The sequence below is a fragment of the Lutra lutra genome, chromosome 13, assembly GCF_902655055.1.
Source record: "Lutra lutra chromosome 13, mLutLut1.2, whole genome shotgun sequence".
In the NCBI taxonomy this organism is placed as follows: Eukaryota; Metazoa; Chordata; class Mammalia; order Carnivora; family Mustelidae; genus Lutra; species Lutra lutra.
Window position 1 is genome coordinate 91,789,947 of NC_062290.1, and position 18,900 is coordinate 91,808,846.

Consider the following 18,900-nt stretch of genomic DNA (forward strand, 5'->3'; position numbering starts at 1 on the left):
CAGGAGGAAACGGGGTGCAAAATGAAAGAGGACACATGTTGTTTCAGTGGGAGGGGAGGGTGGCGGGAGGCACCGGGAGACTCTGGGCCCTGCCTGGTTTCGCTCACTGCTGTATCCCCAACGCCTAGCATAGGCCCGGGACCTAGTAGGTGCTCAGTGAGTGCTGGTTGCCTGACTGGAAGGGGAGAAGGGCTGGCTTGCTTGCGATCGCTCCCCAGCTGGGACACAGCCAGCACGTGAGAGGAACAGCTTCTTCCCTGGGCTTGGACCTGCTGGGCTCTGGGCTTCGGTTATCGGCTTCCTGGGGCTTCTGGAACAGATCACCACCAACCCGGTGGCTTCACACAACAGAAATGTATTCCCTCCTAACATGGAGCTGGAAATCCAAACTCGGAGTGTCACGGGGCCCCCTTCCCGCCGAAGGTTCTAGGCGAGAATCCCTCCTGCCCTCTGGTGGCCCCGGGCGTCCCTGGGCTCGTGGCTGCGTCCTCCAGCCTCAGCTCTCGGCTCACACCGCCTCCTCTCCGCGTGTTCGGGACTCTCCCCTTTTGTCTCCAAAAACGACACGTGTCCCTGGATTCAGGGCTCACCCCAATAATCCAGGGTGATCTGACCTCAAGCTCCCAAAGCTAGTTACGTCGGCCAAGGCTCCTCTCTGACTTCAGGTCACACTCATGGGCTCTGGGGTAGAAGGAGGACGTATCTCTGTGGGGGGCACCCACCGGTCGTCCTACTGTGGTCATCAGGGCGTCTTCCCGCAAAGTCAGAAAGCCGCGCACTTTAGGCTCCCTGGGGTTTGGGGGGGAACTTCTTTTTTTTTTTTTTTTAAAGATTTTATTTATTTATTTGACAGACAGAGATCACAAGTAGGCAGAGAGGCAGGCAGAGAGAGAGGAAGGGAAGCAGGCTTCCTGCTGAGCAGAGAGCCCGATGCGGGACTCGATCCCAGGACCCTGAGATCATGACCTGAGCCGAAGGCAGCGGCTTAACCCACTGAGCCACCCAGGCGCCCTGGGGGGGAACTTCTTTGTCGGGAACTGAACTATTGCTTAGGCACGCGCGCTCCTGGCATCTTGTCACGTGCTACCCGTCCCGGGTTTGTGGAAAATAAGAAAGTTCGCAATCAGTCAAGAGTTTTAATCGGCTGAAAGATGACAGGTATCCGTGCTTTCCGGAGGAGCAAACGTTTGGCCACTCCTTTCTTCGTATTTATTAGGAAACTCTCCAAAAGCGCAGAGAAGTTCAGAAGCTTTCATAACTAACTCCGTGACCCCGCACTCGGGTTTCACAAATTTTACCCCCAGGCTGTATTTGCATCTGAGCCCTTATTAGAGAAATAAATTAGATCAAATACAGCTTGAAGCCGCTTCTCAGCCCCTCCTGGCCCAGCGCCCTTCCCTCTGCTCCCGGGGGACCCTCCTGAGGTTGGAATATGCGTCCTTTCCTCCAGGTTCGCCCATCTTTGCTACAGCCCTAGGCGGCCGTCAATAATGCGTATTTATGTGTTCATGTGGCTTCAAAACACGAAATCCCTTTGCGTAGCAAGTTGCTTTAGTTGCTCCACACCTTTGCAAATGTCACCCTGCCCCGCCAGGTGGGTGTTTTCGTCTCCCATCGCGGGACGTCCAGGTGGCTCCTCATTTCCTGTGGGTGAGGTTCCTCAGGGTCAAGTCCATGGGGGGAGCTGCTGGGCTGAAGGGGCCTCCTCGGCTTCTGCCAGGAGCCAGTGCCCGCTCTGCAACCCCACGGGGCAGGGAGGTCCCATCTGCTACTCACCCTGTCCCCAGACGCCAGGACCCCTGCACAGCAGACGTCTGCTGTGCACGAGGCACTCCGTCCCCCATCATGTGTGCTGGCTCCACTGGACTCTCCCCCAGGGGTGCTTGAGCCCCAGCGGAGCCTGCAGTGGGGCGGGGGGTGGGTGCTGCAGGAGCACAGGGGGAGCTCCCGTTTCAGGCACAGACCCTCAAGGTTGAGAGAGAAGCTTCCAGAAAGCCTGGGCTCGCCTCTGGGCGTCTGTGTGGGGAAACTGCTAATTGACTTCACCCTTGTGAAAAAATGTTAACAAATTGCAAATGACCTCTTAGACAAGTTTAGAAGTCAGGAGAGCACTGCTAACTAAGCCTCCCTGCTCTGTCATTAGCTTTTATGTTGGATCCACAAACAATTAAAAAATCACCACAAGCCCAGAGGTCCTCTTCTCTAATTAGCTCTAAGAGTCCTGCCAGGGAGAGCAGCCCCTCAATTACCGCCCCTTCCTCCAGGCTAGTTAGAAAAGACAGGCCCTCGGGCTGAGGGGGACAAGCAGGAACAAGGCGGGGGCGTAGGAGGGATGTGGGAGCTGTTGTGGGTCCCCCGGGGCCGGGGCTGGCTGGCCGCCCGCCCCACAGAGGCGCTGCTGGCGATCAGCTTGGAGGGTCCTCCGCACGGGCAAGGCTCAGAGCTGGACCCCCAAAGGGTGCCGGCAATCCCCTGGGCCAGGCCCCCCCGAGGGTGGGGGGCTGCCGCCTCGGTGACACGCCGGGGCCTGGGCAAGTCGGAAAAGTCCGACGGTGGGGCCCAGGCCGCTGTACGTGGGATACGCTGTCGGGATAATTCTTTTGTGTCCTCAAGACTGAGGCTCCCTGGTCCCCGCGGGATTGGCTCGCTGTTCGGATGCAGGCCCGGGCCTCTGTCTTGCGGATCCAGGCACCTGGCGTTGGCGGGATTTCCGTAAGCCCTCGAGCACGCTTGCTATCGTGAGCCCTCTCCTCCGCACAAAAAAAGCATTATAATAATCTAAAATATTTAATGGCTGTGCTGATTTTAAAAGAAATCAAAACATTTCCATGGGTCCCTAACAGTGTCCTAGAGCCTAGGCGTCAGGCCTCCTTGGCCAGTGGGCAGGTTGGTCCTGCTTTTCCCTTCAGGCCTGTCCGAACCCTCCCTCCTCTGAGCGAGTTTCCTCTCTTCTCCCACCTCTTCCCAAGGGAGCGGAGATGGAGGCGGGGAAAGGATGGAAAACTAGCCGCGAAGCCTGAAGACCCCTGACTCCGCACGGCACTCTCTGGCTCCCATGCTGAGGGGCTCTGAGCTCCCGCTCTTTGCGGGCCTCCATTTCTCCATCTGTAGGTGGGGGCAAGACTACGTCCTCCTGGGTCAGAAGAAATGGTGTGAGTTCATCAGTAAAGAGTCCTTGGAGTTCTTGAAAAGAGAGACACCAAGGACTGTCACCACGTAGCCTTGTGATTCAAGGCACAGAGCCTCTTGGAGAGGGGGCAGAGTTTCCCAGGCTGTAGAGGCCTGGCGGGTAGGAGAGGGAAGCCGACGCTGTGTGAGGCAGTAGGGAGTGGTGGGGTCTGTGTCTCGGTGGAGCACATGCCTGGTCCAAGGGCAGCATCTTCAGCTGGTTATGGACCCATGGGAATGGGGGCCCAGCGCTGCCCTAACCGACGATCTAATGCCTCACTAAGGAAAGCCAGACATTTGGGTTTTTACGTGAATTCTGATTTTAAAAATGTATACATTGGTAGCAGAGAGTTTTTGAACACTGGAGACTGCTATTTGCAGTCCCGGAGTCTGCTATTTGCAACCGTGCTGGGGCAGGACCCTGAAATCCAGGTCCCAAGCAGCCGACTTCCTCTACTTGAACTGTACTGATCGTCTGGCATCATTCACGCTAGTTCCTCATCAACCAGTGTCTTCGTCGGTAAAACGGGGACTGATTGCAGTCGCAGGTCCTCTCCCTCGTGGGGCTCTTGTGAGGGTGACCTGGAACCGTCCTGGGCACGTGGGTGCAGCGTGGGAGGGAGGCGGCGTGGTGGCCAAGGGTCCCGGAGGGGCCTGGGGTGAGGAAGGGTTGTGCATCCTGACCGTACCGTGGGCGCATGAAGCCCTGCGTGTGACGACATTGTGGAGAAATGAACACACACACGACCACGGGTAAGTCTGGGGGGAGCTGAATGAGATGCGTGGACTGAACCCCTCTGCTTTGCTTCTTACAATTGCTTGTGAAATCTACAATGATCTTGATAAAAATGTTAATTAAAAAACACAAAGCACAAAATAAAAAACGGATTTAGCTGTGGCTTTGGCAGGATGGAGGCAAAGTCAGCCAGGAGCACCTCCCGGGAGAAACAGGGTGCAGCCGCAGGCAGGAGCCCAGGGCTCCGCGGACGGTGCCTGATGTCCCTGGGCTGTCAGACACAGGGGCCCGTTCAGGAAGCCTCGGGCGTGGAGGAGAAGGGAAGGCGCCCGGCCCCGAAGCGGGCTGCTCCGGGCCATCTGAGCGCGCAAGCCCCATGGGGCAGGGAGGGACAGCTCTGGCGGGTGCACAAGGAGCTAGGGCTCCTTACACGGTGCCACTGTGGGCTGTCCCTCGTGGGCTCGGTTTTGATTTCCAGCCTGTGACAGAAGCCCGGCCCTCCAGCCCACTCCCTCCCCCAAAACCAGACCGTCCGTGGTCCTTGGCCGCGGCCCATCCCGGAGGCCACTGTCTACTCCTCCAGCCCTCCGGGGCCGTGCGGGGGCTGGTGCCAGCGCCTTGCCCACCCCCTGGGAGCGGCGGACCACTGGCATAGTAGAGATGGATTTTAATTTTATTTTAACAAAATCGCTGTCCCCACTGAAGAAACATCAAGCGCCAAATAAGGCCCAGTTTTGAGCGGAATCGCGCTGAACAGACCTCCGTGCTGTCATTGATTTTCCAGGAAGAAAAAAATTGCCTCTGGCTACTAAACCGAATTAGTAGTCACTGATGACCAATTATTTTAGCCCGCTGCGCACGGAGAGCCGTACTAAAATCCGGTTTGTCAGACCCAAGGCTCCCTTCTCAAACACCTTTCAACAAATGTGTACCTGAAGTCCCTCAGAAGGTTCCTGCAGTTTCCTCTCCTCCGCCAACTTCTCCAGCTCCACAAAGTTTTAATGAGCAGCGAAGATGAAGATGGGTTGCCATGAAAGGGGCCCCCCTAATCCACAGAGCGCTCTTTGGCAGAGAGGAGCCGAGCCGGCAAATCAGAGCTGTCAGCCCTCATCCCCCGCACGCACAAAGTGTCAGCCTAATGTTTGCAAATGATAATTTCCATTTCCCTACCTTGTCCCTGGTGCCTTCATCCGAGATCAACCCCTGGTCTGGGGTATCAATCGCGAAGCGGCGAAGATGGGTCGGATTGAACTAATTTGAAGTTTCTTGCCGGCCTACCCCAAGTAGAGCTGATTTCATTTCATTTTATTCCCCATTTTCCGCTTTATTAGACTTAGTTTTGACATGGTTTTGTTGTGAGCGAAAACGTCAGGGTGGTGAGGAACTTCTCCGAGAGGTTCCTGCCGGGTTATGGGCAGACAGTTTGTCACCGACGGGCACTGCTCAGACACGGTGGGACGGGCCCACAGAAACCCTCGCAACCACGTGCCAGGGCCCGAGGCCCCCGGGATGGGGCCGCCTGGGTTCAGGACCCATCGGCCTTCTCTCTGTAGAGGAAGGACTGCCGGACAGAAAACACAGCTTTATCGTCCAGGCACAGAGCAGGTCCAGCAGCGAGGCCACCAGGACAGGCCACTGGGCAGCGACCACTGGATAGCTCAGACCCCCTCTGGGTTTGCTGGACATGCAGCCCAGCCATGAAGAGGCTAACTCTTTAGAGTCAGGGGAACCTGGGTGGGGATCCTGAATGGGGTCCCCCTGCTCTGGCACCTGCCTGCTCCATGTCTGTGAGCAAACCCTGGGCAAGTTGCTTGATTTATCTGAGCCTCAGTTTCCCTCCATGAAAGCAGGAATGTTCCCCCTCACTGTCGGAGTCGTGAGGAATCAGTAGGACCGCAGCTGGAGTGCTTGATGGCAGGCTGGATATAGTAAGTGCTCATTAAAATGGGCAGTATTTCCCACCTGCTATTGGTCTCCCATGCTCATCAGGCCAGTACAGGGCTGGGAGGCATGGGGCCAGCCTGATCGGATCCCCTGTCTTTGCTCATGCCCACCGCTCTGTAAAGAGTCCCTCTCTTCACTCCCCCACCCCAACCTCCACCCTCTGCTCACCCGCAAAGAGCCATCAAAAGGCTCAGAGAGAACATTCCTCCTCCCAAGTCATGCCGAAGGAGACTCCCTGCCTGGGGGGGGCAGAGGGCTGCAGGCAGATCCGTCCACAAGCTCCCCATACAAACGCCATGTTCCCTGGCTGTGTGGTCTTGGGCAAGACCGTGACCTTCTCTGGGCCTCGGATTTCCCATCTTTTTTTTTTTTTTTAAAGATTTTATTTATTTATTTGACAGAGAGATCACAAGTAGATGGAGAGGCAGAGAGAGAGAGAGAGGGAAGCATGCTCCCTGCTGAGCAGAGAGCCCGACGTGGGCCTCGATCCCAGGACCCTGAGATCATGACCTGAGCCGAAGGCAGCGGCTTAACCCACTGAGCCACCCAGGTGCCCCGGATTTCCCATCTTAATGAGAATATTAATGTTGTGAGACCGAGCCTTGCATTAGGCTCCGCGCTCAACGTGGAGTCTGCTGTCCCTCTTCCTCTGTTCATCTTCCCCCTGCTATCTCTCTCTCAAATAGATACATAAATTAAACAAACAAACAAACAAACAAACATCTCCAGGGCCATGGCCCTCAGGATTGAGGAAGCAGGCAGGACGTGTGCGCTGCACCGATCATGGTTATTGTTGCTACAGACTGTAGACAGCTCGTTCCCGTTAGCGGGAGCCTGTTCACGCTCCTGGCGGGTCGGATGGATGAGAGGACAGATGAGTTCGTGGACACAGGGCTGATCTCATTCAGAGGATGAGTAGCCCTTCCTCCCCTGGAATGGCCTGGGTCCTCAAATCCTATGCCGTCGCCCCCCTCCTGGTCTAATTCACTCCACCGCCACAGCAACCGTTGGGAAGCGTGGCCATCACCGTGCATCAGCCTCTCTCCTCTTGCTCAGAAACCATCTGTAGCTCCCTAGCACCCTCACCAACCCCTTTCTCTCTTAGAGCTCCTGCCTTAGCCATTTTCTCCACAATCTGTCTTCTTGGTTTTTTCTCTTAAAACAACTTTATTGGGGTGTAATTTTTAGACACGGAAATGGTTCATGTATAATTTGATGAGTTTTGACAAATTTATCCAACTTGGAGCTGGGGGTGCCTGGTCGGTTCAGTGGGTGGAGCGTCTAACTCCTGATCTCAGGGTTGTGAGTTTGAGCCCCACATTGGGCGTAAAGATAACTTTAAAAAACTTTAGATACCGGAGTAGTCAATGAAAATACAGCACATTTCCATGACACCCCAAAGTCCCCAGAAGCCTTTTTTTTTTTTTTTTTTTTAATTTATTTGACAGAGAGAGATCACAAGCAGACAGAGAGGCAGGCAGAGAGAGAGAGGGAAGCAGGCTCCCTGCCGAGCAGAGAGCCCGATTTGGGACTCGATCCCAGGACCCTGAGATCATGACCTGAGCCGAAGGCAGCGGCTTAACCCACTGAGCCACCCAGGCGCCCCCCCAGAAGCCTTTTATGGACAGTCCTCTCCATGCCTCCAAGAGGACCCCCGCCAGGACCAAGCTCCCCAGCTCCAGAGTGGACCTGGTCCCAGGCCTTTTACCTTCCTGACACCCCTTCCCCAGATGCTTGTGCCTGGCCAGTCCTCTGCCCCTCTCTGCTCTCTGAAGAGCTTCCAAACAGCCCCCACACCTACATCCCAATCCCTGTGCTCTGGGGACCCCTCCGATATCACATGGAAGCACACACTTTTACAAGCCCGAATCACTTTCAAATAGTTTTAAAGATTCATAGGGAATGGGCCTGAGAATCCCAGATTCCCCTGGCTGGGTGGGCTCTCAGAGACCCCCACCCTCCAGCCAGAGGCCTCCTGGACTAAACATCCTCAGGGAGGGGCTGCTGCCGTGGGCCCCCTGTCCTGGCCAGGCCCTCTGTTCTGGGGGGACTGCCATCGCTGCCCCTTTTGGGATCCAGGAGCCACTCCGACATGCTGGCTCTAATTACCGAGCTCCCCCGTGCCAGGGGAGAGAGGGACCTAAAGGCCCAGGGGCTTGCCTTCGGTATCTGCACCCTTTCTGCAGACAGAAGGGCTACCCTGTCCCCAACACTAGGTTCCCCAAGGAACAGTGAATTTCTTCCAAAGACCCCCTCTTAGGCGTTGCAGTGGAGGAGGAAAGCTGTCCCCAGAAAAGAGTTGGTTCTTAGAGGGAAAGGAAGTGGGATCCCAGAGCCACAAAGACTATTTACCAGGTGCAGGCTGGCTGTCCAGGCCAGGAGGTGCACAGAGAACAGTCCGGCCTTGACCCCTGTTCCATGGAGCTTAGAGCTGCTGGGACAGGTGGGCACTGAACTGGTTGCTGTAAAAAATGTCCAAAAGACCTTTCCGGGTACAAAGTGCAGGGACAGCAACGTCTCCTGCAGAGCTACGGGAGGTCTCATGAGGGACGGGATGGTGCAGCGAGATGGGGTGGGGAGGCATCTCATTTAAGCTGAGACTAGAAGATGAAACAGGGGATCCTAGGGTGTGCTGGTCTGGGAGGAGGCGGGATGCGATCCTGGAGATAGCACAGAGCCCTTGAAAATTGTGCCCCACGCCGCAAGGGCAAGAGAAGATACCAGTGGGTGTTGAGAGAGATGGGATCAGATGCGCATTGTTTAAAAAGCCCCTGCAGCTGCATGGACCAAGGCTGGGCACTGCTCCGGGGCCTGGGGAGAGAGCGCCTTGGGGGTTAGGGGGTCCTGTCTGAGAGTAGCCAGGCCCCTGGGGTCTGGCCTCTGTCTGTAGGAGGCTCCCTGGCAGACTCCAGTCTCGTGTAAATCGATGGGCATTCTCGTGGCTATAGCCCGAGGGCAGGAAGGAGTCCAGGCTTTGATGGTGGAATGTGCTGTGTGACCCTGGACCAGCCATTTGACCTCTCTGGGCTTTGGCTTCCCCACTCCCACGTTTCCCACCTCATTTAGTGAGGATAAATAATTAAGACCTTCTGTGTGCCCCCCTCCAGCTTCTCAAAGGTAAACTGCAGAGAGGGTAGCCGTAATTGTGACCACAGGGGTTCCTCCGCCTGTGGCAAAAATCTTTCATTTTGGGGCGGGAGAAAAATGCCTATTTTTTTTTATTATTATAAAGAATCACATTTACTTCAAAAGAAAAACAGCTGAACGTATTTAAGGTAGTAGCGAGAAGCAGTTGCAGAAGAAAACAAGGAAGTGGCTCCTAAGGGTGTATCCTCGAAGGTTCTAGAACCGGGAGAAATGCTAATAAAACTCCCGACAGCAACCCCCCAGGGCTGGGCTCTTGCCGGGTGCCTCTCCGGCCGCAAAGGCCTGGCCACAAAGGCCTGGCCACCCTGGGCTGCTCGTGGGGAGCTGCTGCGAGTTCCGGTCTGATGTTCTCGGGGCGAGGACTGGGGGCTTGGATCCGTCACCTGCATTACGGTCCCAGCCAGCTCACACAACCTGTCAGACTTAGAATTCCCTCCCTCCCTCCTTCCGTCCTTCCTTCTTTTTTTTTTGTTTTGTTTTGTTTTGTTTTGTTTTATTCATTGCAAAAGAGTCCCATAACCAGTAAGCAGACCTGTGCCTGCCTCAGCCCCAGAGCCGTCACCGGCCGACTTCCTTCCAGACTTTTCTCTAGTCACCCACACCTGCATGGATGCAGCTCTGTCTCCCCCGGACTTGTGTTTTCACACTTGATGGAGGTCTCTGAGACCTTTCTGGGTCATTACACATACGGCCGCTCCATTCTTTTTGGCAGCTATAGACTTGAAAAAATTAATTGCCAGACAAACGCTCTCTTCCTCTCTCCCCTACATTCTGGGGCCCCATAGTCTCTGTCTACCATGTTGCACGGCAGGAATTTTTATGATAATTTCCCATAAAGGAGGAAGGAAGCTGTTCCAGCCTTTCCTCTAACATGCTTGACTGAATTTTAAAATAATACTGTACCTCAAAATAATTCCTAGACTCACAGGAAGGGGTAGAGACAGTACGGAGAGATCCTGTACTCTTCACGCAGCTCCTCCCGTGATAAAATCCCGCCCAACCATGTGCAATGTCAAAACTAAACGTTTTAAAACTAAACAGGGACCGTTGCTTTTATATGCACTTGGGTGTGTGTGTGTGTGTGTGTGTGTGTGTGTGTGTGTGTGCGCGCGCGCACAAACCTGAGTAGCACAGTCAAGACACAGAACTGTTCCATCACCTCAAAGATCTCCCTCATGCTACCCCACAGGGACTGCCCTCCCCCGCCAACCTCTCACCCCTGGAAAGTTCCAGCGTGTGATGTGCATGACGTCACCGTGTAGGGGACCTTCTGAGATCGTCCGTTTCCACTTGGCACCATGGCCCTGAGATCCACCCAAGCAGCTTGTTGTAGAACCTAATGGTTTCCTCTGCCGAGTGCTGTTGCCCAGTGGGGACGGACCCTGGCTTCTTTTGCCATTCGTCCGCTGGAGGATTTCGTGGCTGTGCCAGGTTGGGGCTACGACAATGAAAGCTGCTAGAAACATCCGTGTACAGGTTTTCGTGTACGTAAGCTCCCACTTCTCTGGAGTAAGTGCGTAGGGGTACAGGTGCTGGGCTGTACATGTATATCCAGGGTGTTTCTGGTTTTTTTTTAAGATCTCATTTTTAAGTCATCTCTACACCCAGCGTGGGGCTCGAACTCACGATCCCAAGACCAAGAGTCTCAGGCTCCACCCACTGAGCCAGGCGGGCGCCCCTGTCTGTCTAGATTCTTAAGACGCTGCCCAGCTGTTTTCCGGAGCGGCTGTGCGACTTCTCCTTTCCTCCAGCAACGCCGCGAGGCTTGGCTTCTCTGCATCCTGGCCGGGACTTGCTCCTGCTCGTTTCTGCACAAATGCATGTGTCATGGAACGCCACCGGGTCTGGGTTTGTGCGTCTCTGACGGCGGGGCTGTGGGGCTGTGGACGGTGTTCTCCTGGCCTTAGCGGTAAGTCCTCCGACGAAACTTTGTATCTTTCTAGTCAGTTTGCTTCCACATCGAGTCTGAGAGCTCTCCACGCGTGCCAGAGAGAAGCGCTTGGCCAGACGTGTGGTTTGCAGGGACCTCCTCCCGGTCTGGGGAGCTGGTCTTTCCGTCTTCTTCAGAGGACTTTCCAGAGAGCAAAAGGCCGTCATCTCGAGGAAGTCTGATTCTTCACTTTGTGGTTTCTCTTACGGATCTCGCTTTTGGTGCCAAGTCCAGGAAGTCAGCACCAAGCCTGGCCTGAGCCCCTGAAGATCTTCTCCTGCGTTTTCTTCGGAAAATTTAATCGGTTCATCTTCCTATGGAAATCCATGATCCATTTTGAGGTCATTCCTGTGGAGGGTATGAGCCCTCGGTCGAGAGCTGTTTTGTGGGGTTTTGCCCACAATGTCCAGTCATTTCTATGCCATCGGTTGAAAAGACTGTCCTTCGTCCACCGAGCAGCACCGTCCATCAACTTACGGTCTTTATTATACCTTCTACGTAGCCTAGTGTCCTATATCCTGAATTATGAAAAAGTGCATCTCCCAGAATTTTGCCTGATCTTTCTTTCTCTGACTCCCCGTCCCTCTTCTTCAACTACACGAACCGTTCCTGCCCTGGGGGTATTGGCGTGCAGTGGCCCAGGCCGGTAGCAAACCAGTGACCTGGAATCCCTGTTGTGAGCGGCCACCTGTCGGGGGCGGCCGAGGACAGGCGGTCAGGCAGGCCTTCTGGGGAGGCGACCCCACGGCTGAGACCAGCAGAAGCCGAGGGTGAGCCAGGTGGCAGTGGAGGCAAGGAGCCTTGAAGGTCCCTGGCCCGGAGTCTAGGCTTAGGGTTAAAACGGAGAAGGGTGATGTGATCTGATTTGTCTCCTGACAAGCCTCCCCATCTTTTTACCCAAGTGAACGAGCCAGAGCAGAAATGGGCAGAACCTGCCGGATCTCCCTCAGCCAGCCACGCTGGGGCTGCCGCGACCCCCAAGGTTTCTCAGCTGTTTTCCCGCTCCGAGCCCCTTCCCCATCCCACCCCCCAAAACGTCTCCAGGTAATAACCATTGGCCAGAGCAGGACCCAAAGCTGGCCAGCCCAGGCTTCGGGAGGGCCTCGAAGGGAGGCTCCTGGTGATGTATGCAGTGGGGGCTGCTGGCAAGACAGCTCTTCTGTTGTGAACGGCCTCTGGGGGTAGATACTGTGAGGTTACGCATCTCATGTCATTAGAAAGTGTGGCCATAAATTAGGTTGCTCAGAAGCATGGGGCGTGTGATAATTAAGCAATAAAAGTCACCGCAGGGGTAAAGGAACCGGAAAACAAAGAGCCACTGTTTGTAGCCACACGGCAGGCTGCTCTGTAAAGAGACATCTGAGCTCGAGAGGCTTTTCAGAGACACGGAGCTGAGCCGCTGCTCAAGCAGAGCCCTCGCTCAGCCCGTCCCCGCCCGGGGAGGTCTGCACACCGGGGGTCAGACTACACCGGAACGTACGGGATGCAGGGTGGATGTTTAGGGTCCCGTCTGACTCTGTGTCCATATCTGGGGCCATGAAGTCCAAAACCTGGAGGGGCCCTGCAGGGAGCGGAGCTGGCCGGGGCAAGGGGCAGCAGGGAAGGGAGAGGCGTGGGGCGCCCTGACAGTGACCCTCGGCGCCGGCCAGTAGCTGCTGCCCACAGACTGCGCAGTCAGCACTTGCAGGTTTTCAAGACAGTCTGGGAAGCTGGGGTTTTAATGTAAAATTTCCCGACTTTTAACTGTTGATAACTATGATGGCAGTGTCAAAGTATTTAAGGTTGCTGTCTTGAACACAAAGCCAGAGGGGTGCCTGGTGGCTCAGTCAGTTAAGCATCAGACTCTTGGTTTCAGTTCGGGTCTTGATCTCAGGGTTATGAGATGGAAGCCAGTGTTGGGCTCTGCACTGGATGTGGAGCCCACTTAAAATTCTCTCTCTCCCTCTCCCTCTGCCCCTTCCCCTCATAAAACAAAAACAAAAACAAAAACAAAAAACAAAAAACAGAAACAAAAACAAAAACCACAAAGCTAGAGAGGCTGGAAGTTTGCCTCAAGATCCTGGTGGCGGGGAGGGGGTGCGTGTGTCTTCTTAACACTGCCATTTCTGCCTTCCCTGGTCTGTAAGATAAGGTCACTGAGGAAGACCAGAGCGTTTCCTGGGGCGCTTGCATTTCCAGAAGCGCAATGAGAGAAGCTGCGGTTCCTCCCCTAGACACCTGCTCAGAAGTTACTGTCCACAACTCTTGGGACTTCGGGGGCTAAGACCCCTGGGGCTAAGGCTTAAGCCTCAAAGTGTGGGTCCCGGGCCACAACACCTGTGGCCACTCCAGACCCACCAAACCAGAACGTGCCTGTAACGAGATCCCCCGGGGACGGGGACCCATGCACATGCCAGGTTGCAAAACGCTGTTCTGTGTTTCCTTGGGCTGTGAAAGACTGATTTCTAGTCTTGGGACCTGCTCTAGACGCCCTCCAGAGGAGGGAGGGCTGTTTCTAAGTGTGTCCCTGGGGTGGGCTGCGGGACCCCTGTGTGTCAGCTCCATATGAGGACACTTGTCTTTGGATACAGGGCCTACCCCCAAGAAGCATTTGCATGGTTCTTTTTTTTTTTTTAATTTTACTTATTTATTTGACAGAGAGATCACAAGTAGGCAGAGAAGCAGGCAGAGAGAGAGGGAAGCAGACTCCCTGCTGAGCAGAGAGCCTGATTCGGGGCTCGATCCCAGGACCCTGGGATCATGACCTGAGCTGAAGGCAGAGGATTAACCCACCGAGCCACCCAGGTGCCCCAGCATTTGCATAGTTCTTAATCCCATCTTGAGATCCTTAAGTGGACTACCTCTGCAAAAGCCCTTTTTCCAAATAAAGTCATATTCACAGGTTCTAGGGAGGAGGATGGAAACACCACTTGGAGGGCCACCCTTCAGCCCGCACACCCTGTATCAGAACTATATTTGCTAAAAATGTGATTTCCTGGGTCTCCCTCCCACTTCCTAGCTCAGAACTTCTGGGGGTTGGGCCCAGGTGGTTCTTTTTTTTTTTTTTAAGATTTTTATTTATTTATTTGACAGACAGAGATCACAAGTAGGCAGAGAGGCAGGCGGGGGGGGGGGAGCAGGCTCCCCGCTGAGCAGAGAGCCCGATGTGGGGCTCGATCCCAGGAACCTGGAATCATAATCTGAGCCGAAGGTAGAGGCTTTAACCCACTGAGCCACCCAGGTGCCCCTGGCCCAGGTGATTCTTATGCACCAGAAAAATCTGAGACTCTCTGGCCAGGGAAATGAAGAAATGATAAGCTCAGATGTGAGAGGCAAAAGCTGGCTAGGACTGTTCACCAACAAAAGGAAGGTCAGAAAGACATGGGAGGGGGGAAACAATGAACCTGATTCACTGTTTCTTCTTCTTTTTCCCTTTTTGCTTAGGATGAACTATGTCAAACATGCACGAAAGTATGAGCCGACACTATAATACATGCCCGTGATCAACCCCCAACACCCAGCTTCAACCATTATGGGTACACGCTGCCACCCATTCCCACTTTATCTGACTGTAATGTATTTATTGTTTGTGGAAGCTTTTTTTTTTTTTTAGATTTTATTTATTTGACAGAGATCACAAGTAGGCAGAGAGGCAGGCAGAGAGAGAGGAGGAAGCAGGCTCCCCGCTGAGCAGAGAGCCTGATGCGGGGCTCGATCCCAGGACCCTGAGATCATGACCTGAGCTGAAGGCAGAGGCTTTAACCCACTGAGCCACCCAGGCGCCCCTGGAAGCTCCTTTTTAAAGCAAATTGTAAACAACCAATTACTCCACCCACAAGCCCTTCCCTATGCATCTCCCACAGAAACACTTGAATAGCTTCCAAACCTTGGTTAACGCTCACTTGGCCCACACCTTCCCACGGATGGTTTGCTTGACTCGGGGTCCGAACGAGACCCATGGACGGCACCTGCTGGGTGCATTTCTCAGGTCACTGTCATCTACCTCCCTTTCTCCTCCTCCCTCCCCACGGTCCAGTGTTTGCTGATGTCACTCATCCCGCAGAGCATCCCACACTCGGGCCTGGGCACCGGCATCCTCGCAGGGGTGCGTAGCACACCCCCAGGCCCCGAGCCTCCTGCAAGCCATGGCAGGCAGGCCGATCGCTGTGCGTCTGATGCGGTGGCCTGGCCATAGGCAGCTACCGAACCCTCGCAACGTGGCTGGTGCCACCGAGGAGCCGAATTTACCTTATTTAATTTTGACTAAGTAAAATTCAAAATTTCAAAACTAAATCTTTCGAACACCCCATGAATATTTAAAGAAGGACTCTATGGTGCTGTGACAATATTTCGGCTGGACTAGATCGATAACATAATATCAGTAATGAGAAGGATAAAATACATTAGTAAAACCGATTCCGCCCATTCCTTTTTCACGTTGCCCCCGGAAAAGCCCTCGTTACGTGGCGACTCGCGTTGTGTTTCGATTTGACAGTGCTTTCTAGAAGTCTGATGACCGCCAGGGTACTTGGGTTTCTTTCACCGAAGCACATCGGGTGCGCGGTCCCGTGTGCCTCCCACTGTATCACTTCGGGCACAGACGTCTGCTTGTCCCTTTCAGGAACGGTAAGATTGATCACGTGGGGAAACTGTACAGCGTGTCTGTATTTGACCACAATAGAGGAAGGGGGCATTCGGTTCGGCTGCCGCAGCCTGTGCCACACAGCTTACAGTCTCCTGCCAGCTCGTCCCCGAACGGCGCAGGCAGCCACTGACGATGACTGTCTCCATCCGCCCTTTCTCGGGGAGCGGCATCCCCAGCGATTCCCCTCCCCTCGGCTCCATCATTCCCTCCTGCAACCGTGAGCTCTGGTTCTTCTGTGAAGAGCTTGTCCTCATCCCTGTCACCTATGCGGCAACTCTGGGCAGGTCTCACGTGCCACCCACCAATCCTCTGGGAGAAGACACCGCTGCGAAGGGGCGGGGCATACGAAATGGGGCGCACTGGGCAAGTGCTCCTCCAGGCCGGAGACCCTTGTCAAGGAGAACCAGAGTCTGAAACTAGAGGGGGTGATGGTTGCATGCAGTCCCTCTGCACAAGGAGAGAGACTCAGCATGGGGGGTGGGGGAGGTGGGGGGCTTACCGCCCAGAAGCGGGGGTGGGGGTCAGGGAAGGACACAGACACGCAAGGGGATGCTCGCTGAGCTGATCCGATGGGATTCTTGGTAAAGGCAGGCCAAGGTGATCAGACACTGAAACCAATGGAGGGTGTGGGGCGGGATGGGGGGTTGACTTCGCCGATTCTTTATGAAGACTGGCTTCACCGATCAAGGACCAAGCCCAAGGGCAAGGTCTGGTTGAAAAGAGGGCTCCAAGGAGGCCGTCTAAAGCCCACTCTCGGGGACAGTCTTTGTCACTACCTCCCAGCGCCCCGCCCTGAAGGTCAGGGGGGCTTCCTTGGTGGAGAGAATGAGGAGCCTTCCAAGACAGCCTCTCTGTCCTTCTCCCCGCAGGCCCTCCACACCCTTCTTCGACCTGCTACAGCATCGCTACCAGCAGCTTTGGGTGCAGGAACAGAAGGCCACCCAGAAAGCCATTAAACTGGAGAAAAAGCACAAGGTAAAAGCACCCCCCACTCCAGAGTGGCCCCCGTTTGGGATGGGAGCGGGGGAAGGGCTGGCCTGGCAAAGCTTTGACACTGACATTTTGCGAGGTGCTGTGCTAAAAGGGTCTTGGTGATGATCACACCCAACCCCTACTCAAGCCCGGACAAGGAAGATTCTGGCCACAGCCCTGTGTGCCTCTGACGCGGGCCAGAACCCCATGTCCCGACTCCTCTCCGGGACTCCGTCCACCAACCTTCCAGGGCTCCGCACATCCAGAAGTCTGATTTTCAACCAACCCGGCCCGGCCGAGACAGCAGGGCGCCCTGGACTAAAGAAAAGACTAGGAAGGCGGGATGCCGTAGAGAACACATTTTGTTGTACTTCAGGAAAACATTTTGTTCCAAAGTGATGACTGGTCACACGCTAAATCCATTGTGTACGTCACACACATCGTGTCCCTTAGGTTTGGCCGAAGCCCCCGAGGTGGCCATCGTTCCTATTTCCTGGGCATGGAAACTGAGCCTCAGCACGGCGGTGACCGCACAGGGACGCCAAAGCTGTGGACAGAACCGTGTCCCCACACTGCCAGTTGCTAATAGGGCGAGCGGCAGTCGATCCGGACCGATGAAGGCGTGGTGGGTGCCACAGGGATTTCACTAGAAGCACGATGCGCGCCTGTCTGGTTGGTGCCACAGTCCAGCCGGGGCCCTCCCGACGCTGTGCTCCGGGCAGGGAGCTGGGCTGAGCGCGCACCCGTGTTCCCATGTTCCATCTCCTGAGCACCCCATGAGGCTGGGAACTCATCGGGTAGTCTCGGTTGTTCCATTTTCCTGTGGGCAAACGTAGGCTCGCAGGGATTAAGCGGCTGGCCAAAGGCGTCAGAGCCAGGCCTGGACTCCCCTGTGTGTGCGGCCCCAGAGTCTCGGCTGTCCTGGAGGGCGAGGTCCCACCCCTGCTAATCGTGGGAAATCCTGGAGTTCAGCAACCGGACAAAGATGTTCTAGAGCCAAAGTGGAGAGCGGAAGAGTCTGAGCAGGGATCCTGGCGCCTTCAGGACAGGCCAGGAGCGGCACTGCAGGGCAGAGGGCGCCAGGCTCCCCGGGCCCCTGGCTGGCCACCACGGCCCCTCCCGCTGTCCTTGGTCCTTGCACAAGACACCGGCTCCTGAAACAGCAGAATGTTGCAATAACATTTTAATAAGCAGCCCCTGACTAGTTTACTCGTTAATGGCTCAAGAAAGAGTCAACTTACTATGGTAACGAGCAGTTTCGAAGGAAGCCCTGCCGTTACAAGCCCCTTAGAGCTCCAATTCCGTCGCGCGTTTTAATTAGCCACAATTCCCCGGCGACTCGCAAATCCATGGAAAACCGAGCTCCCAAGGACACGTCTTCTGACGCTAGAGACAGCCGTGACCAGTGCCCCTCCCCGTTAGGCAGAGCACCCCACTAATGGGAGTGGCTCCGCCCCTAGCCCTGGCTGGGAACTGGGGCCCGCTCTGGGGCTGTGATGGCCTCAGTTCCCTCACGGGGGAAAGAAAGGCTCAGATCAACTGAGGGCCCACTGTGCCGTGCCCAGCGCACAGCAGGCGCTCAGGAAACACTTGTGGAACCAACCCCAGGGTTCTCTTCCCGCTCCAAGGTTCTCTGTGGCTGTACGTTGTCTCACAGCAAGGAACACCCAGACCCACACACGCGGGCTGGGGCCTGGGGTTGACAGGATGGTTGGTCTTGCAAGGTCAAGTTGCCACCATCCGCGGGGAAGCCTGTCTCTCCAGCAGCAAAGGATGTCCTGGGGTTTGGATGGTCGTCCCCCACCCCCATGAAAGTCTGAGCAACAGCTTCCACGCGGTGACTCTTTATCTTGGGCCCCTTGGCTCAACGCTGAGCTCAGCAAATCCTACGGTGACCAACCTTGTCTGTCAGGCATCAGCGATCCGTTTCCAGCAGGGAGCTCCATTTCCACTTAGGAAGGTGGAACGGGGTGCCTGCATCCCCCACCCCCGTTCTGAAGGCAGACTTGGTCACTCTCGGCCGGCTAGCATCTCAGGTTTGCAGATAGTTGCAGAACTGTTCTAGAAGGCAGAGAAGACGGCTGATCCAAAGGGCTTCTGCGGTATCCACAGACGCATTCAATGAAGTTAATGTAAATGACTGACAAAATCAGCCAATAAAAGGGGTTCGATCTTCAGCTACTTTGGGGTCAGTTCTATTGTGGTAGAACCCAGGGCAGGTGCAGATTCTGCAGACCCCGAACTATACCTTGGAGGGCCCGGCGGAAGGGGAGTGGGACACACAGGCTTCCGGCGATGGAATGAGTATGTCCCGGGGATAAAAGGTGCCGCCCAGGGGATAGAGTCAATGGTGCAGTACTAGGGTCGTACGGTGACAGA

At 55.2% G+C, this 18,900-nt stretch overlaps 1 protein-coding gene across 1 annotated transcript in view; it reads left to right on the forward strand.

Annotated features, from left to right (window-relative positions):
* CFAP77 (cilia and flagella associated protein 77) overlaps positions 1-18,900 on the forward strand; it is a 125,479-nt gene that overhangs the window by 82,115 nt on the left and 24,464 nt on the right. The window contains exon 4 of the mRNA XM_047700255.1: positions 16,419-16,524. Within this exon, the coding sequence (XP_047556211.1) occupies positions 16,419-16,524 (106 nt within the window). The remainder of the gene's footprint in view (positions 1-16,418; positions 16,525-18,900) is intronic.